This window comes from Colletotrichum navitas (genome assembly GCF_030913465.1).
Source record: "Colletotrichum navitas strain CBS 125086 chromosome Unknown LY79scaffold_20, whole genome shotgun sequence".
NCBI lineage: Eukaryota > Fungi > Ascomycota > Sordariomycetes > Glomerellales > Glomerellaceae > Colletotrichum > Colletotrichum navitas.
Window position 1 is genome coordinate 49,568 of NW_026850566.1, and position 23,692 is coordinate 73,259.

The following is a 23,692-nucleotide window of genomic DNA, read 5'->3' on the forward strand; positions in this document are numbered from 1 at the left end:
AACCAATGGAGCTCCCAACGAGGGCAATGATGCCATCAGCAGCTGCATTATTGTCGACTCTCTCGGCAGTTGATTTGGAACCGGGCTTGCCTCCGTTCACTTCGCTCGGAGCAGGGGGAGCTTAGCGGTTAACGTGCTGACTGGATACGACGCACGCATGCACGCACGCATGCAGTGCCGAGACAGCCCTCCTGATGCTCCAGTAAGCGGGGGCCAATATTAGAAGTTGACTGATTTTAGTGGCTCTATTTCAAGATCTGCTTTCAAGAAGATGCGCAGCAGGGTATCTGTTCGTATGCAGAGTCCAATCAAGACTCGGCAGGACGTTCTACAGACGTCTTGTTAGATGCTTTGTAAGGAACATCATGGCGGCAGCTGCCACTCGCAGGTAGCGGAGGGCAGGGTGGAAGCACGTATGGCCAATTGCCATTGATGGTCTTGCTTCGATGATACCATCCGGCCGAGTTTGTCATGCTCTTGGAATATGTGTGCCTCAACCGAGGTATGGCGATTACTGAACTCGCCCGACTAGTCCAACATGCGGGACTCTGGTAATGCTCCTTGTACGCAGAGAAATTGGCGTCGCATGGGCGTTGCTGATGAATATAATTTTCATGTTCGAGATCCGATGGATGCATGAGATACTGACAATGTAATGTAGGTGTCGATGGATGGCGAAGTGACTTCACCCCAGGGTAAATTGAAGTAGTTGGTATGATCCAACTAGCTAGATCAGAGAACGACTATCCATGGATAGAAGGATTGAAATATCGCTCTCCCAAACTACAACAATAAGATGCGCTTCCTAAGCAGGCAGGTTGGGCAGCCGCGGATTTACGCTGAGCGGCGTCTATAACGTCGAACATGGTCTGCATAGCATCGCCACCGCCACCGAGCTTGAAGACACGTACAATGACAGCACACCTGGCGCTGAGTGTCATTTTGATATCTCCGTTGGCTTGCATCGCTGTCGTTGGCCATTTCGTCGGCCGGAGTGAGCCGAGTACAAGTGCCGGACTGCCTGTCAATACGGCGAATAACACGCCATTGGCCAGGGAGTCATCCGGGCGAGCAGGCCAGATCTTCTGGAGCGCGCACAGACCCCACCAGGTGCAGCGAGCACAGGCGCATGCCATACGCGCCAAGGCCCGCAGGATTATGTAAGTCAAACGTCGGAAGTCGCGATTCCTGGTGGCCGAGGAAAAGCCTCGTCCCCATCCATCTCGTCGGTCGTCCAGGGAGGACAGGTGTTGTGTTATCAGAGCCGCTTAGGTGTCCGCTGTTGAGGGGAGAGAGAGGGCCTTCCTGGCAGTTGGACATTGGCGGTTGGTTGTTGCCGGGGAGGGGGGAGAGGGGGGGGGGCGATGACTAATTGTGAATAAACACTTCTCGGGGAGGCACCTCCTGTACTGGGCGGTTGCTAGGCGGTCACCTTACAAACCAACCATGCGGGAAGAATGTGCTCTATGGGCATCCGTTTCCCCATGTCCTTTTTTTTTTCTTTTTCTTTTGTTCCTTTCTCTTTTCTTCCATTCAGCCAGGATGCGGAGAACCTCCCCGCATGGATCCCTCAGGCGCCCTGATCTCGTCGGCCATTTCGAGAAGTCCGTCGGCTCTCCTTTTGCAGTGTGTTTCCCCGTGATTGGCAAATGGGAGTGCCGGATTGGTTCCTGTGGAGAATGGCTTGGATGAGGTAATTAATCCGGATCCAGAAGGGTCTGGGTCACATTGCTGACAAACAGGGTTTGATGACTATGCCGGCGATAACGACCACGGCTCGAGAAGTATCAACTAATACACTGGAGTATCATGTCGACTGTTCACAATACATGCATGGTTCCGTTGCCAGAACCACGGAAGCAGTGTGTCAGATAGAGTCCATATTGGCGCTGTATGGATACTGCTTGTCAAAAACCAGGACCCCACGGCAGAGGTGCGTGCGTGTCTGGACACTCCGTATGCCCAACAGCTCTCAGCTGGCAACCTACCTACCTGTATGTCTGTTTTGTCGCCTCCCACCGGTAGGTGACCAAGCTTCGCACTCCAGAATGACGTCCCGAAATCCGTAAAGCACATTCGAACACGGCATGCTGCGGCATTACCTAGGTACGCAGAGAGGGACTGCAGGGAAGTATTGCAGAATAGGTACCTTGGATCAGGTTGCAATGCTCAGGTTCGGTGTCGAAAGGCAGACGAGCTGAGCTAAGATGGAAAGGCTGCTCTTGCTCTGTTCGTCCACGTCTGCCTCTATTACTCGATTGGATGCCGCCGAGCCCATCCCATTTCACCAGCTTGTCTGTCTCACGGCATAAGGCGCCCCCCAAACGGACGGGTTGAGGCAGGAGAGGGGGACGAGACCCAGGTAAGGAAGCCAGGCTATACAGGAAAGGTACCTCTCAAGCTCAGAAAGGTACACACCGAAAGTACCTTCCGCGGGCGAGCAAGAAACAACAAGCTGTCTGTCAGCCTGGGGCCTGTCACGCCTGCCACACGCCTGCCACGCCTGTCTCTTCTCCGCCTTACCGAAATTCCTCCTCGACGCGTACACGGCCAACCCTCTCCTTCCTTCTCTCCAAATCGGCCAGCCAATCGACCAACCAGTCGATCCTCCACTCCCAGCCACGCACTTCTCTCCCTTTTTTCCCTTACTTTTCACGCGAGAAGAAGCCTTTCGATCCATCCCATCGTAAATACTGGGTCATAACTGCTGGCAACCAAAACAGGACGACACGACACACTCAACGCGTCAAGATTGGCTCTTGAGCTATTCCACACCTTTCCACTCCCCGAAACCATAGCTCCTTCCGCACCTGGCCACACCTGGGAAGTCAACCGAGGGACGGGGCCACCAGACCACACCACACTCATACTGCATGCTTCCTGTCTGCTGCGCCGGATCACCACAAAAAGTGGTCCAAGCTACGCGACCCGACCTCTTTGCCCTGCCTTACGTTACCTCCCCAATTTTCTCTCTCCCTCTCTCTCTCTCTCTCACTCTCTCTCAGACACACCTTGGCCCTTCCTTACCTCTCCGGAACAGGCCCGGTACCTACGGATACCTTGCCCAACACCTTACGTTACCACGTACGGATTTACCCATACCCTTGTCAGGTTTCCCCTCCTCTACGACGCGCTAGGGTCCCGGTCGATTACATAATCGCTCTCTGAGCTGCCGCATCGGTCCCCCGTCTCATCCAGTCACTCGTCCGGGCCCTCTTTATAAGTCGTGGCCGGGTGCCTGTAGTCATCAATTCTCCCGTCCACTTCATGCTGAGTCAGAACCGGAGCTTGAAGATGCAGAGCGCTTCGCCCTCGCCTTCTGCGAATACCACCACTAACACAGGTGAGTAGTTGTTGGTCTTTCTTGTTTCTGCTTTCTCTGATTTACGAATCCCAATCCAATATCCTATCCTGTTCTTCACACCATCTTGCAGCTCCCCCCGACCACCGAGACCTCTGCTACTCCCCGTCGATCCCGTATCATCCTCCTCTGTCTGCCATTACCCTCTTCCTCCCTCTCCCTCTCGCTCACTCTCACTCTCACACACACCTCTACCTCAATTCGTCTTCCAGTGCCGGTAGCTCGTCTAGCTTTCCGCCTTGTCTCATCTTTCCACTCCTGCTCGTACATTGCACCTTGCCCGGGTTGAGTGTACTTTGCGTGAGACGAACCCTTCTTCACTTTAAACAACGTTACAATCTGCAATACCTGCTACATCCCAGGAGAGATCGCGCTCCCTCACTACTATTGATATGTAATCATCCCCCCCCCCCCCTTTCCCCATCAGCTCCCCTTCCATCAGCCGACTTCCCAAAGTCCTTTAGCAGCTGTCTGAGCTGCGCCTTTTCTCTCTTTGTCTCCGCGACAAGTCGCTTGAAGCAAAGGCGAAGCGGAATACCGCGGAGATTGGGGCACTCAGGCGGCTAACTCTCACACCTCTCTCGCCCTCTCACGGCGCATCTTCCACACTTTTCCGGACCCCTGCTGCTACAGGGACTCCAGAACTCCCCGGGACCTACATCAAGCTGTAATCTCCCTCACTATATCATGCCAAAACAGCCCCGAATTTCACTGGTCCTTGAAACCATCTGTTTTTTTGACAAGTCCTGGTTGCACCAAGCTTAGACATTCCTTGCTGACATGATATATGCTCTCCACAGACGCCCACCTGCACGCGCAGCTTGAGCTACTAAGCAAGCACACCACGCCCAACCCGTCAGACGACGCGACAGCCCCATCCCGCGGAGCTCGTCCCCAATCTCTTAACCCACCGAGCGCGTCGCCTGCTCATGGCTATAGTGAAGGCTCGACCTCGCCACCTACTGACGTCTTGCCGCCGATAGTCAACAATCACACCGACTCCGAAGCGCATATCCATCCTGATCTCCGAGCTCGAGCTACCCACGCGCCAGCCGTCAACATGATGCCCGCTGGCGTGCCTCCGCAACCCCAGCAACAGCAACAGCAACAGCAACAGCAACAGCAACAGCAGCCGATTGCACCACCTGCAGCGACTGCCGGCCCCTCCACGGCGCCTCCTCCTCACTCCCCTCCGTCAAGCATGGCGTTGGACGAGACCGCAGAGGGCCGCAAAGCCAAGCGCGAGTTGTCGCAATCTAAGCGCGCCGCCCAGAACCGAGCTGCACAGGTACGATATCCACAATATATAATGGGCGCGTGGGGTCAATGGCGCGTGATTACACCGCGCATGCCGCAGAAGTTTGTTGCAGCGCTCGCTCCAGTACGGGGCTCGTCAGCCTGTCTGACAGACCACTCACTGCTGCCAAACCTGTTGCATACAGCGCACCCATCCAGACTTTCTGTTATAACTTGATGGGCTTGGGCTGACTTGTTATACCATAGAGAGCTTTCCGCCAGCGCAAGGAGGGATACATAAAAAAACTCGAGCAACAAGTAAGGGATTACATGGAAATGGAGCAGCAGTACAAGGCGATGCAGTCAGAGAACTACGCGTTGCGCGAGTACGTGATCCACCTTCAGTCGCGCTTGCTTGACGTTCAGGGCGAAGTCCCTCAGCCTCCACCCAACGTCAACCTCCAACACCCGTCCATGCCGGCTCCTCCGGTTCCAACGAGTGGCCCGGAAATCCCTCCCAGCAATGCGGGCGCCGGCCCTCTTGAAGCTGTCGCGCAGGCGGTGGCCGGTCTGCAGGCCCAGGAACAGCTTGCAGAGAGGCAGCAGTTTACAAACAAGGGCTTTCAGCCTGAGCAGATGAAGGAGGAAACGCGACGGGAGGGTGAGGAGATTGACCCCCAGCTGCCGGACAGCCTCCCGGCTCCGACCGCTTCTATGTGAGCGCGCCCGAGAAATAACGGCGCGTTGAAATTTCAGTCTCGTAGTTTTCGTCAATGGCGTTGCGGGATAATGGTTTGTCAAGAAATTACTAGTGGACTGGCGTTACCGGCATGGCTTCTTCTACCCCCCCTTTGTGGGTTGTTTTGTTGGGCCTCGGGCTTGAGTTCTTCATCAAAAGGGAGGGGGAGAGAGAGAAAGAGAGAGTGGCTTGGTGGTTGTTGCGACGTTGACACGAGACGGGGCGTGTGGAAGGAGGAAAATCGAGGACTTGATGGAAACCAACCGCCCGGCGGCATTGTTGTCTTGCGCAGTGTTCATACGGGTCCGTCTCCAGGTGATGACCATGCTGCAGCGGCAGAGCTACTCCGCTGGCCGCTTATCAACAGCACCGGAGACCTTGCCTCGACCCAGTTCCCACCGCAGATAGTCTTTGCTGAATCACGTTGCATTGCCACTACTTGACGTCTGCCGTCCACGCGACGACGCGTCTTTGCCCTTGAGCCCAGGATATCCGGGTTACACGAGTGACGGGCAGACTCACACACAAAGACGAAGTCAACGAGGCTTGCTTTTCATTTGATTTATATGATGAGACTGATTAACGAAGCGCCCCCCCCACCCCCCGAGCTCACTGCACCTTTTCCATCAAGCGCCCCCCCTTTCCTGATCGATTAATCATACATACGACATGTTTCCCAGATCGTGTTCCTGCGCAGAGCAAGGTTAGCGTTCCATGAACGGAGGGAGAAGAACAGATGCGAGATGAGGATGAGAGCGTGATAGGGGGGAAAGGGGAGATGAAGGCTTGCTTACCTTGATGTACTCGGAGCCCTTCTCCTGGTACTCCTCCCGCGTGATGGTGGCGGCCTTCCACGCGGACGAGCCCGCCCAGCCGGCGGCGCCCCTCCACGCGTCGAGGAGGGCGTCCTGGGCGCGACGGATGGCGAGCGGCGAGTCGGCGGGGAGCAGCGGCCTGAGGCCCTGGCGGAGGCGCTCGTCGAAGCCGTGGAAGAGGGTGTTGCCGCCCGTGAGGAAGATGTCCTTGAGGAAGTCGTCGCGGTCGGGGATGCCGCCGAGGCGCTGGTTGAGTATGTCCCCGACGATCTCGACGAGGCCCCCCTGGTCGACCCCGGCGACGGACGGCTGAAACACGACCTCGGGCACGCGGATGCGCTCGACGTTGAGGTGGATCTGGTTCAGCTCGGCCTGGGAGCCGGCGTCGAACGGCCGCGGGCCGCGCGCGAAGGCGTGCAGCATCGACTTGGACCAGTCCGTCTGCGCCTCGTGTGTGTCCTCGTACGTGAACTCCGGGTCGTAACGGAGCAGGTCCTCCTCGTACGTCTTGAGGTTCGCCTCGAGGTTCTCCTCCTCCTGCTCGTCGTCGCTGTTGTCGCCGACCGTGATCTGGCGGTACACACCCCAGTCGTCGTCGTTGGCGCCGAAGGTGTCGTCGTCACCGCCGCGCCGGCGCTTCTTGGTCGGGTTGTCCGAGGCGAGGTTCGCGATGCTCTTCATGCGGATCTGCGACGCGAGCGACTTGCGGTTGCCGAGGTCCTGCTTGAGGCGCTCGCGCTCCTTCATCTTTTGCAGCGTGACGGCGCGCGCCTGACGTCTCTCCTCGAGCCAGCCCTCGAGGTCGTTCTCTCGGCGCTCCTCGTCCAGCCGCTTCTCCTCCTCGATGCGGGCCTTCTCGGCCTCCTTCTCAGCCTTGGCGCGCGCGCGCGCATCGTGATTGGACTTCATGAGTTTCTGTTGGCGCTTTGCCTTGATGCCGGCCTCGTCGAGCTCCTCGTCCGGCACGTCCAAGAGGTCAAACACCGGTTCCTGCTGCTCCTCAGCGGGGTCGCCGCCGACATCCTTCGTCCGTGCCTTCTTTACCGCCTTCTCCAAGGTTGCGATGGCTCTTTCCAGCGCCGCTTCGTCTTTGAGATCGTTGCTGTCCAACAGCCGTCTAACCTCCTTCTTGTTGGTCTGCTGCTCCAGCTTGGCTTGGAGCTTCTTCAGTGATTCGAGCTCATTCTCCTTTCGCATGAGCTTCTCCAGACGCATCTTCGCCGCTTGCTCCTGCAGGCGCCTACCGCTCTCCTTCTTTCGCTCGGCGATACGTGCCAGCTCCTCCTCGGTTTTCTGTATAATAACCTCTTCCGTGAAGGGGTACTGAATGACGATATCCCGATCCTCGAGTCCGGTCCAGTCCAGGTAGCCCCGCAGTTCGTTGTCGTAGTCTGTCGAGACATATGCGTGGTCACGAAGCATATGCTCAGCCTGCGATACGTTGAGCTTCCCCGTGAAGGCGGGGTATTTCAGCCGGATCAGCTTCAGAAGATACTCTGCTGCATGCCATCCTCCCCAGTTGAGCCTCGTGGCTTGGTTAAGCACCGCCTTGTGGTTGTAAACGGGTATTACATGCGTGGAAGTGTAGGATGACGACACCACTATGCCAGTCTTTCCCTTGTTGTGTGCGTACGAGAAGAGCGAATCGATACCGTACGCCAGTGATGGAGCACCGTAACACTCGAAGATAATTTCCGTCATTGCTGCGTAGACGTCAGTCGGACAGTCGTTAAGGCTCCTACAAGGTCGGCTTACATTTCCGGGAGTAGGGCAGGTTAGCCACGGCCTCTGTCATGACGATGGGTATGTCTATGGACGCATCGTCGCCATTCATGCCGAGCTTCAGAAGTATGTAATCGAGAACATGTTCCATGACATCCCAGTTGCTGACTATGCCCGTCCCTTGCTCGTGCGCATATCGAATGTGGCTCCTCGCCGTCGTGTCGGCGTAGCAATCACTGCCGGCGAAAGAGTACGTCTTCCCGGCTTTTCGGTCGCGGTACTTGGACATGATCGGGGGGATGATCAACCGTGGGTTCTCCTCAAATGACCATCCGGCGCGGACGGCCGAAGAGCCTGACGATGACGGTTAGCAAGGGAAGAGCTCGTACAAGCCTGTGGCCGTTTGGGAAGCTTACCGTTGTCGATGACGATAGCTGCACCCCCGGACGACTGCGCCATTGCCTTCTCCCGTCCATCGTGCAACACCGGAATCGGCTTCTCGAACTTGGCTTCCTTCACCGGGAAGATTTTCGCTGGTGGATATGTTCTCTCCGGAGGCGCGGGTAGAGGCGGGATCTCGCCCGTTGCTGAGGGCGCCATCGCGACGACTGTTCGTGGTCAAGTCTTAGGATGTCGCGGCGCGACAGACCATGCTCAGGTGACGAATAGCAATTGTTTGGATCGAAGTCGGTCGTGCCCAGTCGCCTTCCTCGAAAAAAGTCAACAAAAAGCGTTTGCGTCACGTGCAGCAGGTTCAATGCGTCTATTCGATTATGGTTGTTGAAGCTGTAATATGCCCGTCCTGCGAGGCTGAGAGGCTACGAATTTCAGTGGATCCCTAGCCGCTACATAAAGTCACCGGGCAGCTTTGCGATCTTAGTGCGACCCCCTACAGTGAGTGCCTGTTGGTCAGTTCCCCGGAGCGCATCTCAGGTTCGCATATTCTCTCAAACACGGGCCATTAGATAAAGTGCCAGATACGATGATGATGATAAATTGTGTATATTAAATCAACCAGTCAAGCGAGGTTTTATGGTTTTCCAGCTCTAAGAACAGTGGTGGCTTCTTCTGCTCGGGGTATTTTCTCTACGGTTTCTGGGCTGTAAATCAGGCCCGAATACGGATACTGTTCATCAATCTTGTCTCATTCCTCATGCATATCCCAGACTCTCTCAGAATCCCAAGCGATTTTATGAAGGGGGCTTCAGGTTATCGGTTGCTGGCATGGAATTAGTATCTGATCAAACCCATCATGGCGGCGGACCTACCCTCCAGATGGAACAAAACGTTGGACTGGTAGTTCTTGAACATCTGTGCGACAAGCTCGACGTTCATGTTCTGGATGTTGATTTCCTGGGCGCACCGTCAACCACTGCCCTAATCAGCTATCAAGTAAAGGAACGTACCTGCAGCGCTCTGTTCATGACTACGACAGCCTCGTTGAGTTTCTCCTAATTGTCGTATGAGTCGCATTGATCTATGGTCGCCTGACGCTGAGAACCTTACCACATTGGTGATGATGCGAGAGAGCAGCAAGTTCTGCTGGTGTTCATGAGGACTCTCCTATCGATGAATCAGAACCTTTGATCCACCAAGTACGACGGGTTGCAGCTATACCATTTGTCTGGGCTCGTTGTTCCTGTGTTTGTGATGTGTTTGTTTACTCACAGTGTAATGCCCCACGGAAGCCAGTTGCATTAACCTTGGGGGTCCTCACACCGACCTCACCGGGCTGCTTATTCAGGCGGTCAGTCGCGGCAGAATAAGCTCCCCTGCCATTGCTTCAACATGGTGTGCGTCTGCGACCACCCATCCGTCACCAATTCGACCGGCAACGACCCCGAGATTCTGTCCGAGAACCTGCTCACCCACGATAAGCCGAAAACGAAACTATGGCGGCCCCAAAAGAAGCAACGGAGGCGCAGATTGCCCACCAGGCGCTCCTTGACGAGCTCGACATCCACTCCATCCACAAGAGCTTCCGTAACCCGTCCTGGCGCCCCAACCAGCGCCGTAACAAGAACATCAAGACCATTCTCGGCGATGCTTCGCGTCGTGAGGCCTCAGCCATGGCGACCCCACAGCAAGAGGAAGCCAGCGCCGCGGCCACGCCTGCCGCAGACAAGCAAGGAGGCGGCGAAGATGGCCTCTCGACGAGCGGTACCTCGACGCCCGCGAACCCGACCGGCAACGGCCACGACAACCCCAATCTCGCCCAAGCCTCACGCAGCCTCTCGAAGCTGGTCCTCGAGAAGAGTCTGCGGACCAACGGCGGCGGCGGCGGCGGCGCCCCGGGACCGAACGTGACGTACACCAACATCGAGTCGGCGCCGTCGCTGGCGCACACGAAACGGTACTGCGACATCACGGGTCTACCAGCGCCGTACGTCGATCCTAAGACGCGGCTGCGTTATCACGACAAGGAGGTGTTCGGGTTGATCCGGTCCCTGCCGCAGGGCGCGGCTGAGCAGTACCTCGAGGCGCGCGGGGCGCATACCGTCCTCAAATAGAGTGGTTTACAGCCGTGCCGCATTACTGGTATGGGTGGTTGGGGGATGGCACCTACGACGAATGCTGCAGACCTGCGGTTGTTATGGTTCAGGCGTTTTAGGGATTGCATCTTTGCTATTACCAAGATATGGAGTCACGGTGGGAAAGGGGACAAGCATGCGTCCAGGAATGAATGCGTTTGAGTTGAAATACATACAAACTAGCTACGGGCTGGGAATGGAAACCATATACATGTGCGACCAACAAAGTCAAATCTCAACTATACAGCCCAGTGCCTTTCGGCATAGGGTGCTAGATGACACTCCGGCTTAATCGTGATCAGCTGGTTGTTCTCCGCCTGTGAATCGACAGATTACCGAGAACGTATGGGGAGACGATACTCAGTTGCCATAGCCTTTGAGGGCTGCGGCCGCCGCGGCAGAACTGCAAGCGCAGTTTGTCTTGTCACCTACCGTGTTTACAGACCAGACACTTGTTGATCCGAGTGGCAGTGCGGTAGCAGCACATATTGGTGTCTGCCAGCGCCAGTGTTGCTGCTTTGAATGTCGCCCACGCCGAACGTTGGACAGTAGAAACAACGAGTCCTTGAAGTCCCGTCTCGAATGAGACATTGCGGCAGCCAGGAGGATTTCTTCATCAAAGTCAAATCTTGTGTCCGGTATGACATCAGGGATTCTTCAGGGCAGAAGAAAAATGCGTAGCCCTCGACGCCTGGTCAATACACCAAACAAGACGCAACGGTAAGATGGTGCTTTTGCAAACCCGAAGTCTTGCAAGCTATCCCATCTTGATGCAGGCGTTGTCGAACGCTCCATTGCCAATCGTAAATATGATGAGGACGGGGAAGAGGGGGACGATGTGCGAATTTTCCAATCGATGCGTGTTAAATCCGCCTTTGCGAAATCCCCACCGATCTACTCTAATTGGTCAATGTCCGGGCTGTTTGTTAGGTACCTTTTTTTATTTACTGCGCGACCAAGAGATCTGACGCGGCGTGGCAGGAGCAACAGCTGTAGGTAGCACTACAGCAGCAGTGGAAGCAAAGACCCCTGCTCGCGTGCCGAATCCCATGCCTCCTAACCCCTGGTGATCTGTTCTTTGTTTAACCAAAAAAAATTACATGTTTGCTCGCCCAAGACACTAATGCCGACCGATCTAGCAATTCCGCATATCTCGTTTTACTCCTACTTGATTTGCGATCCTCCGCCGCGCGTCCAAAGCGAACACGATTAGAGAGACATACCCCTAGACGTCCCGAACCGAAAGCCTCCCCGCAGTTCCTTATCCCTAACCCAAAGCCATCCAAGATGTCGTCAATGTGGATGTCCGATACCCAAAGTACGTTTCGCGCCGCTGAGCTTTACGACGACAACATCCGGTCACTCCTAGAGCTCTGCTTCTCTTGAGGGACTACAACTGACCGGTCTTGCAGAAATCGGAGTGATTTTTTGCTCCGGAGGTATGTTTGCGCCGTCCCAAAGCTCTGGCGCATAGAGCAGCAAAAGGACGAGACGAGAGTCCACCGGAGCTGACGCTGTCCTCTGCGCTTGACCAGGCGGTTTCTTCCTCATCGGCGGAGTGATGCTCTTCTTTGACCGAGCCATGTAAGCTGCTCCTCCAATCCCGATTCCTCCTGTGACGGCGCAGCTGACCGGTCTCCCTAGGCTCGCCATGGGAAATGTACGACACCCCTCCTTCGCCTTCCTGAAACGATGAGCATACAACATCCATCCGTCCTAGTGTAGATCACTAAAAGGCTAACTCTCGTCTGCGCAATCGCTAGATCCTCTTCCTTATCGGCCTGACGATTATCATCGGACCCCAGAAGACGCTGCTCTTCTTCGCGCGGAAACAAAAGGCAAAGGGCACGGCGGCCTTCTTCGCGGGGCTCGCCCTGATTCTGCTGCGGTGGCCCCTGATCGGCTTCTGTGTCGAGCTCTACGGCATCATGATCCTGTTCGGAGACTTCCTCGGCACCATCGCCGCGTTCGCGCGCAATATCCCAGTCATAGGGCCCTACATCGGGGCCGCGGTCGACCGGTCCGGGGTTGGACGGCGAAACGCCGAGCTCCCCGTGTAAAGCTCACGGGCAGTGCCTGGTCGGAGTTGGCGCCGCGGCGTATCAATTGTTTTGGGCACTCAGTGGCAGGCTATCGGGGTAGCGTGTAGTCAAGCTGTATGTATACCGCAACGGCGCAGCTTGAGTCGAGGGGTTTGGTATGGCGTGTACTGTATTCGATTGTGCGCTCAACAATGTTAGACGGGCGGCCTCAGCCGAAGCATGAGGTCGGACCACAAATAATGACTGAACGAAAGACGCTGGGACACGCTTGTTCTGACGCGGTACTCGGACATGGGAACGCACGCATGCTATGCAAAGCCTACATCTTTCGGATGCGGCCGTGGCCTGGCCAAGCCAAGAGTCGGCCATTGGTAACTATTGCTATTCTAGTGTTCTTCGATTCGTATGTCAAATCCTCGTTTGTGGGGGTGTTTGTGGGAGCGAGATGCCCAGCTTGCCTCGCACACAGTAACAAATCTCCAGGGATGCCTCGAAACATAAACCTTCCGTCTCCCTTTGCGCCAATCCGTTCCAAGCAGGTCGCCTAGTAGCCCACGCCGACGAGATAGTCTGCCAGCTTCTGCACCGCCTGCGTAGCGTTGCCGGCCTGCTGGGCCTCGCCGTGGTGGCCGAGGAGAACGGCCTGGGCGGATTTGGCAACGGCGATGCCCTCCTTGCCCTGTACAGCTCGATTAGCCTTATATGCGCTGTGCGGTGTGAATCCGGCATCAACCAACCTTGCGCGCGTAGATGGAGCCATCTTCGGCACGGGCCATGACGTATCTTTCGCCGCCAATGAAGAGACCATCGCCAAAGGCCTTGTCTGTGACGGCCTTGTCGCCCTTGACAATGTCTGCAATAACCTTCATCTCGGTAGCGGAGAGCTGCGATAGCGAAGGAATTAGTCAGCAGGGCTAGCATGTAAGGGCGACGGCAGAGAGTAGTGTCTGGATGATGAGGCTCAACGTACGGTGAAGCCAGTGGTGGACGCCCACGTGCTGTCGCCAGCAATGCTGATGATGGCGGCCTTGTCAACATGGCCAGTGCCAACCAAGCTACAATTCCCACATCAGCTTTCTGTCCGTGTACAATCAATCCATCGAGTTCTGCCCGAGACGGGCCGGAGAAGGAGTTGGTGCGAGTCTACCTTTGGTCAACGTAAGCTGTGATGAGATGGTTAGCTCTCTGCTCCCTGAAAGGTGGGGTTTTTTTTCTCAGGATGGCCTCTCCTGGAAGGGGGGGGGGAGCTGCCACCGCCGCATCGGCCACTGTCGGAAGGGGAGCTACACACCTTGCCACGACATTATGAGGTAAGTAGAAGAATAAGAGACTAATGCTCGCTGGTGCAAATCAAAGAGAAGGAGACAAGAAGCTTCTGCGTGTCGAAGGGTGTGTAAAGGCTCAAGCTTTGACGCGGTGTGGGATATGGGGGGGAGAGAGAGAGAGAGGTATAGTCGGTTTGTGACTGTTGATGTTTCTTGTTACTCTTCCTGCCTGACGTGCCCCTCCCAAGAAGATGCATCAATTTTTAGGTCCGGCGGGCCGGGCGGGGTATCGCGCTACCTGTCAAGAGGTCATTGCTGGTGCCAAAGTGGCGGTGCGGGGTACTTTCTTCACTGCTCCTTGAGACTAGGCTAGTACCTGTGTTTCTCGTTGCTTCCACTCTCGGCATATCTGCTTTGTCCTGAGAATCCACGGGTGTCATGCAGCAGCAGAAACGGCAGCAGCAAGATCTGCCTATTAAAACGCCGCTGGGCGATGCGAATAGGTATCTCACCATTTTTTGTTTTCAACTTCTTTCTTTCGTCATCGCAGACTCAGCCGCGCTCCCCGACAAACCGCCACGATGTCACTTTTCCCAACCAATCCACTCAAAGAGTCATTACCACCGTTCTCCATGATCAGCTGGGTCTCGCATCACCGCCTTTCGAGCCAGTACCTTGCCGACCGACAAATGCTTGTGTAGCTAAACTAGCGTCTGTCAGCAAGAGCATCGTCCAACTTGGGAACGCTGCCCCGCCAAAGACCCACGAGTGAATCACGTGATGGCGGGGTGACCGTGCGAGAAGCCGTTGAGACACAGTACATGTACATCGCTGTCGGTCGCTTCGGCCACGACGGGCCCCGTTCGTGGGAGCAACTGCGCCAAGCCTGCCCGCCAGACCCTCGAGCCCTGCATCCTAGTTTGCTCACCAATGCTGCTGCTGCTGCTTATTCAGCCTGCCAGAGGCAACATCAAAGAGATACGGCTACCAACGATGGGGGGGCTGTTCGTGAAGACGACTTCGGACTTCTCAATGAGGTTTTACCGTCTCTATGTAACTTGGTTTCGCTCGGTCATTCTTCCAACCTACTGGGTTATGGAACTGATCCGTTCTCGCCACGCTGGTCTTTACGCTGTAGTTGATCTACCAAAGGCTTAGAGCTTCCTAAATCAGATGACTGCTGGCCGTCATGCACTTTCGATCGACTGTGCAGGCATACCTAGACCACCAGAACGAGTCGTTCTCACACAAGCCTCTCTCGGGATGCTACACTGTCAATCGATCGTCGTCCGGGGCACCTAGGACTTTATAGCTGATCACTGGTGTCTCAACTTTACTCCGTCGCCCTGATCTCTCGTCGTCTCATTAGCAGCGCCTCACAGCAGATCTTCGTCCTTGGCAGACAGATCACTTGGCTCATTGACGAGGGGGAACGCTCACGACAGCAACCCTGAGAGGTGCTGGAGGGAAAGGAAAACCGCAAGGGGAAAAGGAAGGGCAAACCAAACAGCACTGGTCTTTTGCCATTGTTTTCGGTCGCTGCACGCCTAGCGCGGCCTAATTTTGTGCCTAGGCAGTCACTAAATCGACTTCCAACCACCCAGTTCAGGTCGTGCGAATTGCTCCTGCGAGTGAGTGGCTTGAAGACTGGCTACACGAATATCGCATCTGCACATTCAGGACCAAAGAAAAAGGATCCAAATGGTCACTTCAGACGAAGGACTTCGGACGTGGATTGCTATACATTCAACCGGGTTTGCCGTTCGACGAAAAAAGAAAACCCCCCCCTCCCCCCCCGCCCCCCCCCGGCATTGTGCTCACCTCCTGGCGCTCGGAGCTAAAATCAAGGGCCTATTTGGCTACGGCGTCTTCAGGGGCAACAGTTGATATTTTCTAAGAAACCATCCCATCGGCAAACAAGGTTCAGTCCCTTGTCGCCAATTGCAAGTAAAGCCGCGCCCACCGTTGATGCGGACTTTGCTGGCAGATTTGCAATCTTGAGACGATCATTCAGTTGTCGATCCCTGGTCGAGACAGTTGAAACTCCTTCGCTGAGCAGCCTCGCCGCAACTCCAATTCCCTCCTCTTGGCCACAATCCTACGTCTCGGCCCGTTCAGCCTTGCAGTGCAGAACTCCTTGATACACGGCGCTCCGTTGATGTCATCTGGACCCAGAATATCATTTGATAATATGTCTATCTCATGGATCGAGAGACACCGATTCGCTTGTTAGCGCTGGGCCCAAGCATTGCCCCCAGAAGCGAATAGCCTAAAAACCACAACGAAGTCCCCAGTATTCAGCGACGCCTAAGCATGGCTATTCGTGTTCCAGGGGGGGCTCTGTTTCAATACGACCCCATGTTATTGATGCGCCGGCCAGCGCGCCAATTCGAGCAGCAGGTCGCATACGATGGCAGCAGGGGCGTGTCGTGTTGCAGTCGGTGCACATTATGTTCGCAGTGTGATTGCATAGTCGTATACAGGGACGCAACGGGTTATTATGCCCATCGCACGAGACCAAGATAGACACCTGCAAGGTAACGGGCCCAACAAGCGGTGGGAACCGCGCCAGGAAAATTACAGCGACTAGTGCTCGGCGGGACGCGAGCAGGCAGAGCTTGTGTGAGAAGGTTATTTCCTTGAGCATTGCGCAGTGGTTGGTCGGATGCGGTGTAAGCGATAATGTCTCTGATCCTTTCATTTAACACCGGCCGGCCCGTTTGATGTCAGAGTGGGTGATCAAGAAATGCCCGAGCAGGGTTTTGTTGGCCAGCCAGCAGTGCGGAGGATCCGCGACTGCAACGTCGTGCTACTCTCATTCGCCGGCTACATCGACTGGGAGATTGAACTCCAAATGAAGCAATACTTCATCCCGTCGGCCGTTGGGCAGAACCTGGCAGCACCGGACAACAGAGCGGGGGCTTTCAAAGCCGATTCGGATGCCCGTCAACACAGGTACTCTTACGACGTGAAGTAACAGTTCAGACTGCATCAAAGCTGCGGCACTCTCCCCCAGAGTTGCGGACCGATTTTCACAGAGGGTGAGGCTTCATCAGCGCCGGGAGCAACGGGGGCGCGCATCCACGGCGAAAGGACCTGCGAATACCACAGGGGCGATCCTGAGGGAGCCGGGATATGCAAGCCTTCCATGGATATCCCGCCCACCAAGCACGGATGTAACCCTCCATCCTCTTCGTTGTATCCTTCTCGAATGCTTCCCCTTTGACTTCTCTGGCTATTACGCCGATCCTCTAACCGCAAGGTACAGAGAGACACGATGGGATGGGCTCATCTTACCTAGGGGCCAGGGGTGAAGGTCTGGCCAATTTGACTCCAGACCGCTCCTGAGGAGCTCCAGGATGGATATTGCTGGGTACCCGGCTGCGGCATTGGCGATGGGGTCATATCAGGCTGGCTTCGACTCGCACTATGGATACTCACTCATCAGTAGGCTTGACTTGCCGCCCCCTCCCTACCCCTTCCATCCTCCTCAGTCAGCCAAGAAGTTCACACCGCACGGCAGTGTCCGAACCGAATTGAGACCAACCAGAGTTTCTGGGTTTCTCGTTTTGCCATGAATCCATGCAGCTGACGACTCCGTTAATCATGCTTCGTCGCGTCCTTCCCTACAGTTCTCACTAGTCTGACACACGAAACCGTAAGACCTCCACTCAAATGCAGAGAATACGTGACTTGCTGTTCACAAACAACCAGGACCCTTGATCCACAGACCACCCCATGGACAGGATGTCGAGGTTCACCATCCTTGCGTTGATCAGCCCCTCCCCTAAAATATCCGTCCTATCAACCTCAAACAAGCGACAAAGCTGCGAGTCGCTGGGGGGTGGGCGGGAAAATGAAGGCTTCTGGGCTCTGAGTCGGCCCTGCGGAGGCGAAATCATAGGAAGTGATGTCGAACAAAGTCAGATTACACCCCCGGCTGGGTTCTCTCTTACTCTCTTCATACGGGCTTGGGGGAGTCTCTCTTTCGTCGGGTCTTCGGTCTCTTTTCGTTCCATCTAGGCTACTAAGAGTCTCTTCCTTCTTATACAAACAACTCACACACGCTCACTCATGCACTTTTGCCACCACGTTCAGGTGGTTGACAACCTTCTCCCCTCGATTGTTCGATACCTAACAATCAGTGTACTCGTCGTGCAAAGATTTCTCGTCATCCCTTATTGTCGGCCCCGATCGCCCCGCTCCAAGTCCTGGATAACCGACCCAGTTCTTGCTCTAAGCCCTGTCAACAAGGATCGGGCAGGCATTAGCGTTGTACGGATCTCCTCTGTACCATTGAAGGATCATGTCCAAATTGGTCAATCGTTCCAGATCAATGAAGAGCATGAGGATTGGAGAAGGGGCCCCTGGGGGCACGCCGCGCACGCACGGCCCAGAGTCCCTCGTCCTGGGATCGCCGGGTCTTGTGTCAAGTTTCCAACAGACCAAGAAAGACTCGGCAGTATCTCAAAACGAGGTCTTGCCCTTCTTCGTAGTGGATGCCGCTGCCGCCATTCAGACTCGTCACACATACAGCCATCGACCTCTGCCCACACCTCCTCGTTCCAAAGCATCATCGACCATGGCTGAGCGGCCTAGGACTAGCGGCGGCCCTTCGCCTCATAACTACAGAGCGGCCAGTTTTAAGAATTTTGATAAACGTGTCTCCAAGGATGACATGTATATCAGGCCTCACTCTGCGGCTCGAGGAGGGTATAAGTCTTATCACATCCCGATACGGGACAATCCAGCATCCCCGATAGAGAGTCCCGGTGACTTCTCTTACGACTACTCGCCAGCGCGCACGTTCACAGTCAGGACACAGACGCCGGACTCGATGGACAGCAACATGGGCACGATCGCAATAGGCATGGCGATAGGTAGTCCGACACACCCGCCACCCCAATTTTCGGCCTCGAGCGATTACGCGGCTTCGAGCGAGTTCCTGACAACATCCGTTTCCGCAACGAGAAGCGATTGGCAACCACAGTCATCCGGCATGAGCACAAGTATGATCACAGCCTCGCCAGAACCGCTGCAGGAGGCATCAGAAACCGCGCCTGCACCGAAGCAGAAGTCAGGAAGGTGGAAGTTGTTCGGGCGTTCCAAGAGCAAGAGACTGGCATCATCCCCCGTCACTATCTCCCAACCCATGAACCTTCAGCAATCATCAGCCAGCAGAACAGACTTTGAGAAGTCCCCGACGACTAACCAGGCCAGTGATTTGGGAAGGCGGGACACGGAGAGGAAGCCGGCAGACAGCAAACCGCCAATGCTGCGCTCACAAACAGCCGGTGCGACGGCCCCGCCAAGTCCGAAAGACTCGAAGGCTCCCAAACTTTTGAGCAGGATGGCGTCGACACGGTCAGTACGGAGTGTCAAGAAGTCGGATATCTCGGGACCAGTGCATGTGTCGATGGCAGTGCCGGCGATGCCGCCGAAGCCTTCGGCATCGCCAAAGCCTCCGGGTGGCTTCTTGGACGTTGAGATCCCCAGCATCAAAATGGAGCGTTACAGCGTCATGTTCGGCAATGTTTTGGGGCAGCCGCGAGAATCGCAAGCTACGACGTCTGGACAGCAAGCACCGCACACGTCGTCATCTCTTCTGGAGAGGCGGCAAGCCACGCTGGACAGATTGAAGACAATCAGCGACAAGGTTGCCAACGAAGAGAGAAGAAACAGGGATCGGGCAAAGGGCCGCAGAGCAACATCACCACAGCCGCCCGAGTCACCGGCGTTCTCGCTTTCGCTGTTCCCGGCCACTCCCTCACACTCAGCGAACAGGCCTCCGCAATCTCCCCGTTTCCGCTCGAACACCTCGCCCGCCTATACATCATCGACGCAAAGGGCTAAAGTCGAACTCGCAAGGACGCATCCCGAACACACGAGAAGGAAGACGCCGTCACCCGAGACGAGTGGTATCCGGCCCCGCCGGCCGCGGGAGCCTGCTGCGCACGAGGTCGTTGCCAGCCCCGAGCAATATTCCTTTGCCAACGATGACGAACCCGAAGAGATCCACCTGATGGAACAGCTGAAGCCGACAATCTACGAGCCTGCGTGGCAGATGATTACCCCGGCCGCATCGACCGCTCCCTCGAGCGCCGCGCCCAGCGCGAAGGACCATTCCCCCACGTCTGTGTCGCCTGCCCAGACGCATGTGACGAAGCCGTCTTTCGACGGCTCGGAGCCCGACGACGCCCTCCGCGCCGCCGTAGAGATCTCCATCGCGAGGCAGATCAGCATCTCCAGGCAGCAGCGCCAGATGCTCCGGCCCATAAAGCCCAACACCGTCCGCACCAGGAGTCCTGTGCCGCCCATCGCCGTCGGCAAGAACGAGCGGCTGTCGTCGACGAAGAGCTCCACGCCAACGCTCATCTACCCTGGGGAGACCTTTGAGCAGCAGATTGCGCAGAACCGCAAGAGCGAGCGCATCATTGTCGAGGACGAGTAGCTCCCGATGACACCACCGGATCCTCCGACGGAGCCTTTTTCTTTTGGACATATTTCTTTATACTTAGCTTTGTCCACTGGTTCGATGGCGGCCTGGCTTCGTCCATTTTTGGCCCTGGCCACTCTTTGTTTCTTCGACTACATTCTCGGCAGCCAGGCCCTCTTGTTTGTTCCCTTATTACGCATTCCCACCCTTTTTATCATATTATTCTGGGGGACCACGATTTGACGACTATGATTGGAGCGGGCGACGGCATGCTCTGGGGAGTACTAGCATATTTGTATGATTCAGTGTTGGAATCTATGTTTTGATTATCTCGAGGACAGAGGCATCAACTATCTGCATGCGAGCGAGGTTGTCTAGTTGGTTTTGGGAGCATCAGACAGGGCGAAAAGCAAGAAAGAAGCCCCCCCCCCTTTTTGCAAGCGAAACGACGGGGGGCTTATACCTTGCCAAGGGATCCGTGTTGGGGGGAGGCCAGTCTTCATTCATCTCATTTGTTGTCTATAGCATGGCCCCTAGAGGGTTCGAGTTTTCTGTATCGATACCACCCGTTGGAGAGGGGGAAACAGGGAGAAGGAGGCGCGGCGCGTTAATGGAGAGATTGGGGGAGAGCTGCAACAAAAAGATTCACCTGTCCTTCCTTCTCCTGCGTTTGTGTTTTATTATTATTTTGGTTTGGTTTGGCTTGTCTGATCTAACTAATGCATGGTCAACTCATCAGGGGCAGCGTAAAAAGAAGAAGAAAAGGGGACCCTTGGGAGGACCATGCTTCCTTTCGGATAATCTTAAAGCTTAAAGCGCACATCTTACACATCTGCCGAGCAATCTAGTCTTGGATCGCCTGCCGTGCCTGCTCGTCGAGTGAAGAAAATTGGATCGTGTAAGCCAGATGGGATATCATCGCATAGGACGGGCCTCACTCAGCGTCCGGACAATTGTTGTGAAGGGAAGCTTGGGAGCCGGGCGCGCACGCCGCGCAGGCTCCGCGCGGCTTGCGGACTCTTGACGAGGCCACGTCTGCCTGCCTGCCCCTCCCGGACGTTTTGCATTTCCCGCATGGTTGCAGGTCTGACAACAGAGAGCAGCGGTTGATTGTGTGACGTTCCCGGTCTGGACGCTAGAGTAGATAAGGCGATGCTGCAGCACCCAATCGCATTTGTCTTTTCCGCACCGGCACTGTCTTTGAGCAGTACCGGGCGACGTCGCCAGTAGCGGTTAGAGAGGGTTGTAGTCCCGGACGAAGGAGTCCGGGTAGTACAGCCTCCGTCAAGGCTGAGTCTTGGAAGTTGCAGGATTGTCGGTCAATTTGCCGTTCAATGTCTCACGCTCAATATGCCGGTAGGCCGTGTCTCAAATTGGAACAGTCTCTGCGAGGTTCACTACAGAAGAGTTGGATTAATCCTGAACCATCGTCTCCGTCACTACCCGAAAACATGGCCGCACGTTCGGGGTGGAATATATAAGCACACCCCTCCTCCTCCATGAAAAGAGATCTTCCTGCAAAAAGAGAAAACAAATTTCGTTCTTGCTTGCGAAAAAAAACAAAAAACAAACAAAGGCCTAGCGAGCGTGACCAGAGCGAGCGTTTATACTAAAACGGGTCCAAAGGGTCCAACGCCATACACGAAATGACCAAGTAAGGACATGAAGGTATTCGAGAGAGTCGGCTAGATTTACATGACGATGCAGCATGAGTTTTGCTTCTTTGCCTGTTCTGTAAGGGGGTCAGCTTCTGGGCGATAAGGCACGGGGCTTTTGGGAAACGACTTACGATAGAACATCTTGCTCTGGGAGCTCAGACCATCACTCTTGGCCACCAGGTCGTCAATCTTCTCGCCGCGCTCCAAGACGCTCTGGATAGTTTTGTGCAGCACGATCTTGGTCTCGTCGAGCTCCTTCTGGATCTTGAGGATCGAATCCGCTTGTTGAGGGTCTTGGTACTTGGTGAGGTACTCCTTAAGCTCGGGCAGGGCGAGCTTAGGCTCGCCCGTTGCCCACGTGGAGCGGGGATGCTTGGTGAGGAACTCGTCGACACTTGGAGGTTGGGTCAGTACATTATCCTACTCAGTTGAAAAGGAGATTCGGCGATTGGCCAGCGCTTGGACGTACACCTTGGAGAGCAGCTGGTGAGCGACTAGACTCGGGTATTGGTGGTCGGAAATGATGCTGCGAGGCAACTGTTAACACCAACTTTTGCAAACAGCGAGGCCCATCGACTTACACGCCACAGATACCCTCGCTTCTTCCTACGCAGTGAAAGGTGTTGTCGCCCTCCTCGATATCTTGCCTCTGGCCAGGGCGCGTCGACTCTGCGACCTTCTTAGAAAACAGAGTCATGAACTCGGCGTAGCTTCCTATACCACCGTCAGTTGCAGTTCAGTTGTGATGTACGTGTAGGCCCCGAGGGCGCGCTCCGCTCGAAGGAAAGAAAAGGAGCCTTTCTTGCGCGTCATGGTGAACTGACCCCTAGTGAATCGCGAGTATGCCGACAGCTCCATCTCGCTGCACAGCTCGACGGCGGGCTTGCTGTCATTGCGAAGGATCTATGCGACGCGCGAAAACGTCAGCAACTCGTGCGGATTGAAGCGCTGCAGCAACGGGCGTTCTTGTTTGCAAGCCCTCTGCTAGCCATATTGCGACGAAACGGGGGAGAAGGACGTACACCGATGTAGTGCAACTTCATTGTCTTGACCAAGTATGAACGTTAGCCGTTGTGGTCGTTTGTTCGCTATCAAAGCGGTCTGGGCGGGGGAGATCCGGCTGCGACTTACGGCGGATTTTTAGGGGAAGGCACGAGGGGTAGTGAGTGGCGTCCTCGATCGCAGGTTGTCGTCGTGGTTCGTAGAAAATGGAGCTGTTGAGGTCCGGATGGCAGTTCTGTTGTATCGTGGGCGGGGAGGGCAGGTCGTGGTGTTTTGTAGGAATTGAGATGAGAAATGGATAAAGGGGCCGTTCAAGTTGGAGGACGATGGCGAACGATTCGTCTCTGCGACGTCAAAGTGCCATTGGTACACTGGCCCTGGGGGCGGCGATACATCACATGCACCAGCCACCCACTACCTTGGAGGCCTGGTTCGGCGGACTGCCCATCCAGGCGGCAGAATACAGGTACCGACCTAGGGGGGTAATAGGTAACCAAGAGTATCCAAACCTACTTAGGTAATCCAAGTACCTCAAGGCATTGAGGTACCTACCTCTTTGCCGTCTGGGCACACCGCATCACCCCGCAAAATGGCTCTGCTATATGGTTTAGGTGTGTTACCGGGCGGGCCGGGCGCACCTAGGTGACCCTGCTTTACCTGCTGGAAGGGAGAATCAAGCATTGTGGCAATCCGTTTGGGTCTGTGTCCGTCCTCAGCTGTGGCGGTCAGTTCCGTGTGTGTCTGTGTAGTGTACCCGTATCCGTAAAAAAGGGGAGTGATAATGGACCCCGCCAAAGACGGACGTCATTGGGTGCGGGTGCGACGAAACTCCCACAATGCCAGCGATGATGACAGGGGAATGGCAGCTGCAGGAACGCCGCGCAC

The 23,692-nt window shown here is 55.5% G+C and overlaps 11 protein-coding genes across 11 annotated transcripts; 6 read left to right on the forward strand and 5 right to left on the reverse strand.

The window, feature by feature from the left end:
- Positions 1 to 157: 157 nt before the first annotated feature.
- On the forward strand, positions 158 to 1,164 carry LY79DRAFT_578619 (uncharacterized protein; the record flags this gene model as incomplete). The annotated part of the gene is made up of 3 exons (XM_060559960.1): positions 158 to 202; positions 662 to 695; positions 878 to 1,164. The coding sequence occupies 3 exons, from the start codon at positions 158 to 160 to the stop codon at positions 1,162 to 1,164; spliced, it is 366 nt and encodes a 121-aa protein (XP_060415501.1).
- Positions 1,165 to 3,167: 2,003 nt separating this feature from the next.
- Positions 3,168 to 4,330, reverse strand: LY79DRAFT_153534 (uncharacterized protein). Its single transcript, XM_060551077.1, has 2 exons — positions 4,151 to 4,330; positions 3,168 to 3,343 (listed from the first exon to the last, which is right to left on the reverse strand). Exons 1-2 carry the CDS (start codon positions 4,237 to 4,239, stop codon positions 3,199 to 3,201), a joined length of 234 nt encoding a protein of 77 aa, XP_060415502.1. The 5' UTR covers positions 4,240 to 4,330; the 3' UTR covers positions 3,168 to 3,198.
- Positions 3,992 to 5,356, forward strand: LY79DRAFT_153521 (uncharacterized protein). The gene is made up of 3 exons (XM_060551076.1): positions 3,992 to 4,028; positions 4,162 to 4,649; positions 4,865 to 5,356. The coding sequence occupies exons 2-3, from the start codon at positions 4,422 to 4,424 to the stop codon at positions 5,315 to 5,317; spliced, it is 681 nt and encodes a 226-aa protein (XP_060415503.1). The 5' UTR covers positions 3,992 to 4,028; positions 4,162 to 4,421; the 3' UTR covers positions 5,318 to 5,356.
- Positions 5,357 to 5,992: 636 nt separating this feature from the next.
- On the reverse strand, positions 5,993 to 8,473 carry LY79DRAFT_589168 (uncharacterized protein; the record flags this gene model as incomplete). Its single annotated transcript, XM_060561007.1, has 4 exons — positions 5,993 to 6,025; positions 6,131 to 7,854; positions 7,907 to 8,227; positions 8,290 to 8,473. 4 exons carry the CDS (start codon positions 8,471 to 8,473, stop codon positions 5,993 to 5,995), a joined length of 2,262 nt encoding a protein of 753 aa, XP_060415504.1.
- A 1,292-nt stretch (positions 8,474 to 9,765) lies between these two features.
- LY79DRAFT_668624 (YL1 nuclear protein C-terminal domain-containing protein) lies at positions 9,766 to 10,383 on the forward strand (the record flags this gene model as incomplete). The annotated part of the gene is made up of 1 exon (XM_060563546.1): positions 9,766 to 10,383. One exon carries the CDS (start codon positions 9,766 to 9,768, stop codon positions 10,381 to 10,383), a length of 618 nt encoding a protein of 205 aa, XP_060415505.1.
- Positions 10,384 to 11,583: 1,200 nt separating this feature from the next.
- LY79DRAFT_153606 (Got1-like family protein) lies at positions 11,584 to 12,659 on the forward strand. The gene is made up of 5 exons (XM_060551078.1): positions 11,584 to 11,722; positions 11,817 to 11,843; positions 11,940 to 11,988; positions 12,049 to 12,064; positions 12,168 to 12,659. The coding sequence occupies exons 1-5, from the start codon at positions 11,692 to 11,694 to the stop codon at positions 12,462 to 12,464; spliced, it is 420 nt and encodes a 139-aa protein (XP_060415506.1). The 5' UTR covers positions 11,584 to 11,691; the 3' UTR covers positions 12,465 to 12,659.
- Positions 12,660 to 12,990: 331 nt separating this feature from the next.
- On the reverse strand, positions 12,991 to 13,750 carry LY79DRAFT_668626 (profilin; the record flags this gene model as incomplete). The annotated part of the gene is made up of 5 exons (XM_060563547.1): positions 12,991 to 13,125; positions 13,184 to 13,330; positions 13,417 to 13,501; positions 13,594 to 13,609; positions 13,738 to 13,750. The coding sequence occupies 5 exons, from the start codon at positions 13,748 to 13,750 to the stop codon at positions 12,991 to 12,993; spliced, it is 396 nt and encodes a 131-aa protein (XP_060415507.1).
- Positions 13,751 to 15,818: 2,068 nt separating this feature from the next.
- On the reverse strand, positions 15,819 to 16,406 carry LY79DRAFT_153709 (uncharacterized protein). Its single transcript, XM_060551079.1, has one exon. The coding sequence runs from the start codon at positions 16,356 to 16,358 to the stop codon at positions 16,029 to 16,031; it is 330 nt and encodes a 109-aa protein (XP_060415508.1). The 5' UTR covers positions 16,359 to 16,406; the 3' UTR covers positions 15,819 to 16,028.
- Positions 16,407 to 18,017: 1,611 nt separating this feature from the next.
- Positions 18,018 to 20,162, forward strand: LY79DRAFT_512643 (uncharacterized protein; the record flags this gene model as incomplete). The annotated part of the gene is made up of 1 exon (XM_060554395.1): positions 18,018 to 20,162. The coding sequence occupies one exon, from the start codon at positions 18,018 to 18,020 to the stop codon at positions 20,160 to 20,162; it is 2,145 nt and encodes a 714-aa protein (XP_060415509.1).
- Positions 20,163 to 20,480: 318 nt separating this feature from the next.
- LY79DRAFT_549443 (uncharacterized protein) lies at positions 20,481 to 21,409 on the forward strand. The gene has a single exon (XM_060557471.1). It carries the CDS (start codon positions 20,506 to 20,508, stop codon positions 20,959 to 20,961), a length of 456 nt encoding a protein of 151 aa, XP_060415510.1. The 5' UTR covers positions 20,481 to 20,505; the 3' UTR covers positions 20,962 to 21,409.
- Positions 21,410 to 21,487: 78 nt separating this feature from the next.
- Positions 21,488 to 23,307, reverse strand: LY79DRAFT_549445 (synaptobrevin). Its single transcript, XM_060557472.1, has 6 exons — positions 22,828 to 23,307; positions 22,630 to 22,708; positions 22,387 to 22,519; positions 22,275 to 22,331; positions 21,937 to 22,199; positions 21,488 to 21,879 (listed from the first exon to the last, which is right to left on the reverse strand). Exons 1-6 carry the CDS (start codon positions 22,846 to 22,848, stop codon positions 21,839 to 21,841), a joined length of 594 nt encoding a protein of 197 aa, XP_060415511.1. The 5' UTR covers positions 22,849 to 23,307; the 3' UTR covers positions 21,488 to 21,838.
- Between the last annotated feature and the right edge of the window lie 385 nt (positions 23,308 to 23,692).

Bases quoted from the DNA above. Each gene is read 5' to 3' on its own strand.
- LY79DRAFT_153534 (XM_060551077.1), bottom strand. From the start codon at position 4,239: ATGGGGCTGTCGCGTCGTCTGACGGGTTGGGCGTGGTGTGCTTGCTTA. The intron at 3,344-4,150 runs ATATATCATGTC...ACAACTACTCAC, and splicing joins GGTGGGCGTCTGTGGAGAGC to CTGTGTTAGTGGTGGTATTC.
- LY79DRAFT_153521 (XM_060551076.1), top strand. From the start codon at position 4,422: ATGATGCCCGCTGGCGTGCCTCCGCAACCCCAGCAACAGCAACAGCAA. The intron at 4,650-4,864 runs GTACGATATCCA...GTTATACCATAG, and splicing joins CCCAGAACCGAGCTGCACAG to AGAGCTTTCCGCCAGCGCAA.
- LY79DRAFT_153606 (XM_060551078.1), top strand. From the start codon at position 11,692: ATGTCGTCAATGTGGATGTCCGATACCCAAA. The intron at 11,723-11,816 runs GTACGTTTCGCG...CCGGTCTTGCAG, and splicing joins GTGGATGTCCGATACCCAAA to AAATCGGAGTGATTTTTTGC. The intron at 11,844-11,939 runs GTATGTTTGCGC...GCGCTTGACCAG, and splicing joins AGTGATTTTTTGCTCCGGAG to GCGGTTTCTTCCTCATCGGC.
- LY79DRAFT_153709 (XM_060551079.1), bottom strand. From the start codon at position 16,358: ATGCTCAAGGAAATAACCTTCTCACACAAGCTCTGCCTGCTCGCGTCC.
- LY79DRAFT_549443 (XM_060557471.1), top strand. From the start codon at position 20,506: ATGCGAGCGAGGTTGTCTAGTTGGTTTTGGGAGCATCAGACAGGGCGA.
- LY79DRAFT_549445 (XM_060557472.1), bottom strand. From the start codon at position 22,848: ATGAAGTTGCACTACATCGGT. The intron at 22,709-22,827 runs GTACGTCCTTCT...CGCGTCGCATAG, and splicing joins TGAAGTTGCACTACATCGGT to ATCCTTCGCAATGACAGCAA. The intron at 22,520-22,629 runs GTCAGTTCACCA...ACGGTGGTATAG, and splicing joins ATACTCGCGATTCACTAGGG to GAAGCTACGCCGAGTTCATG.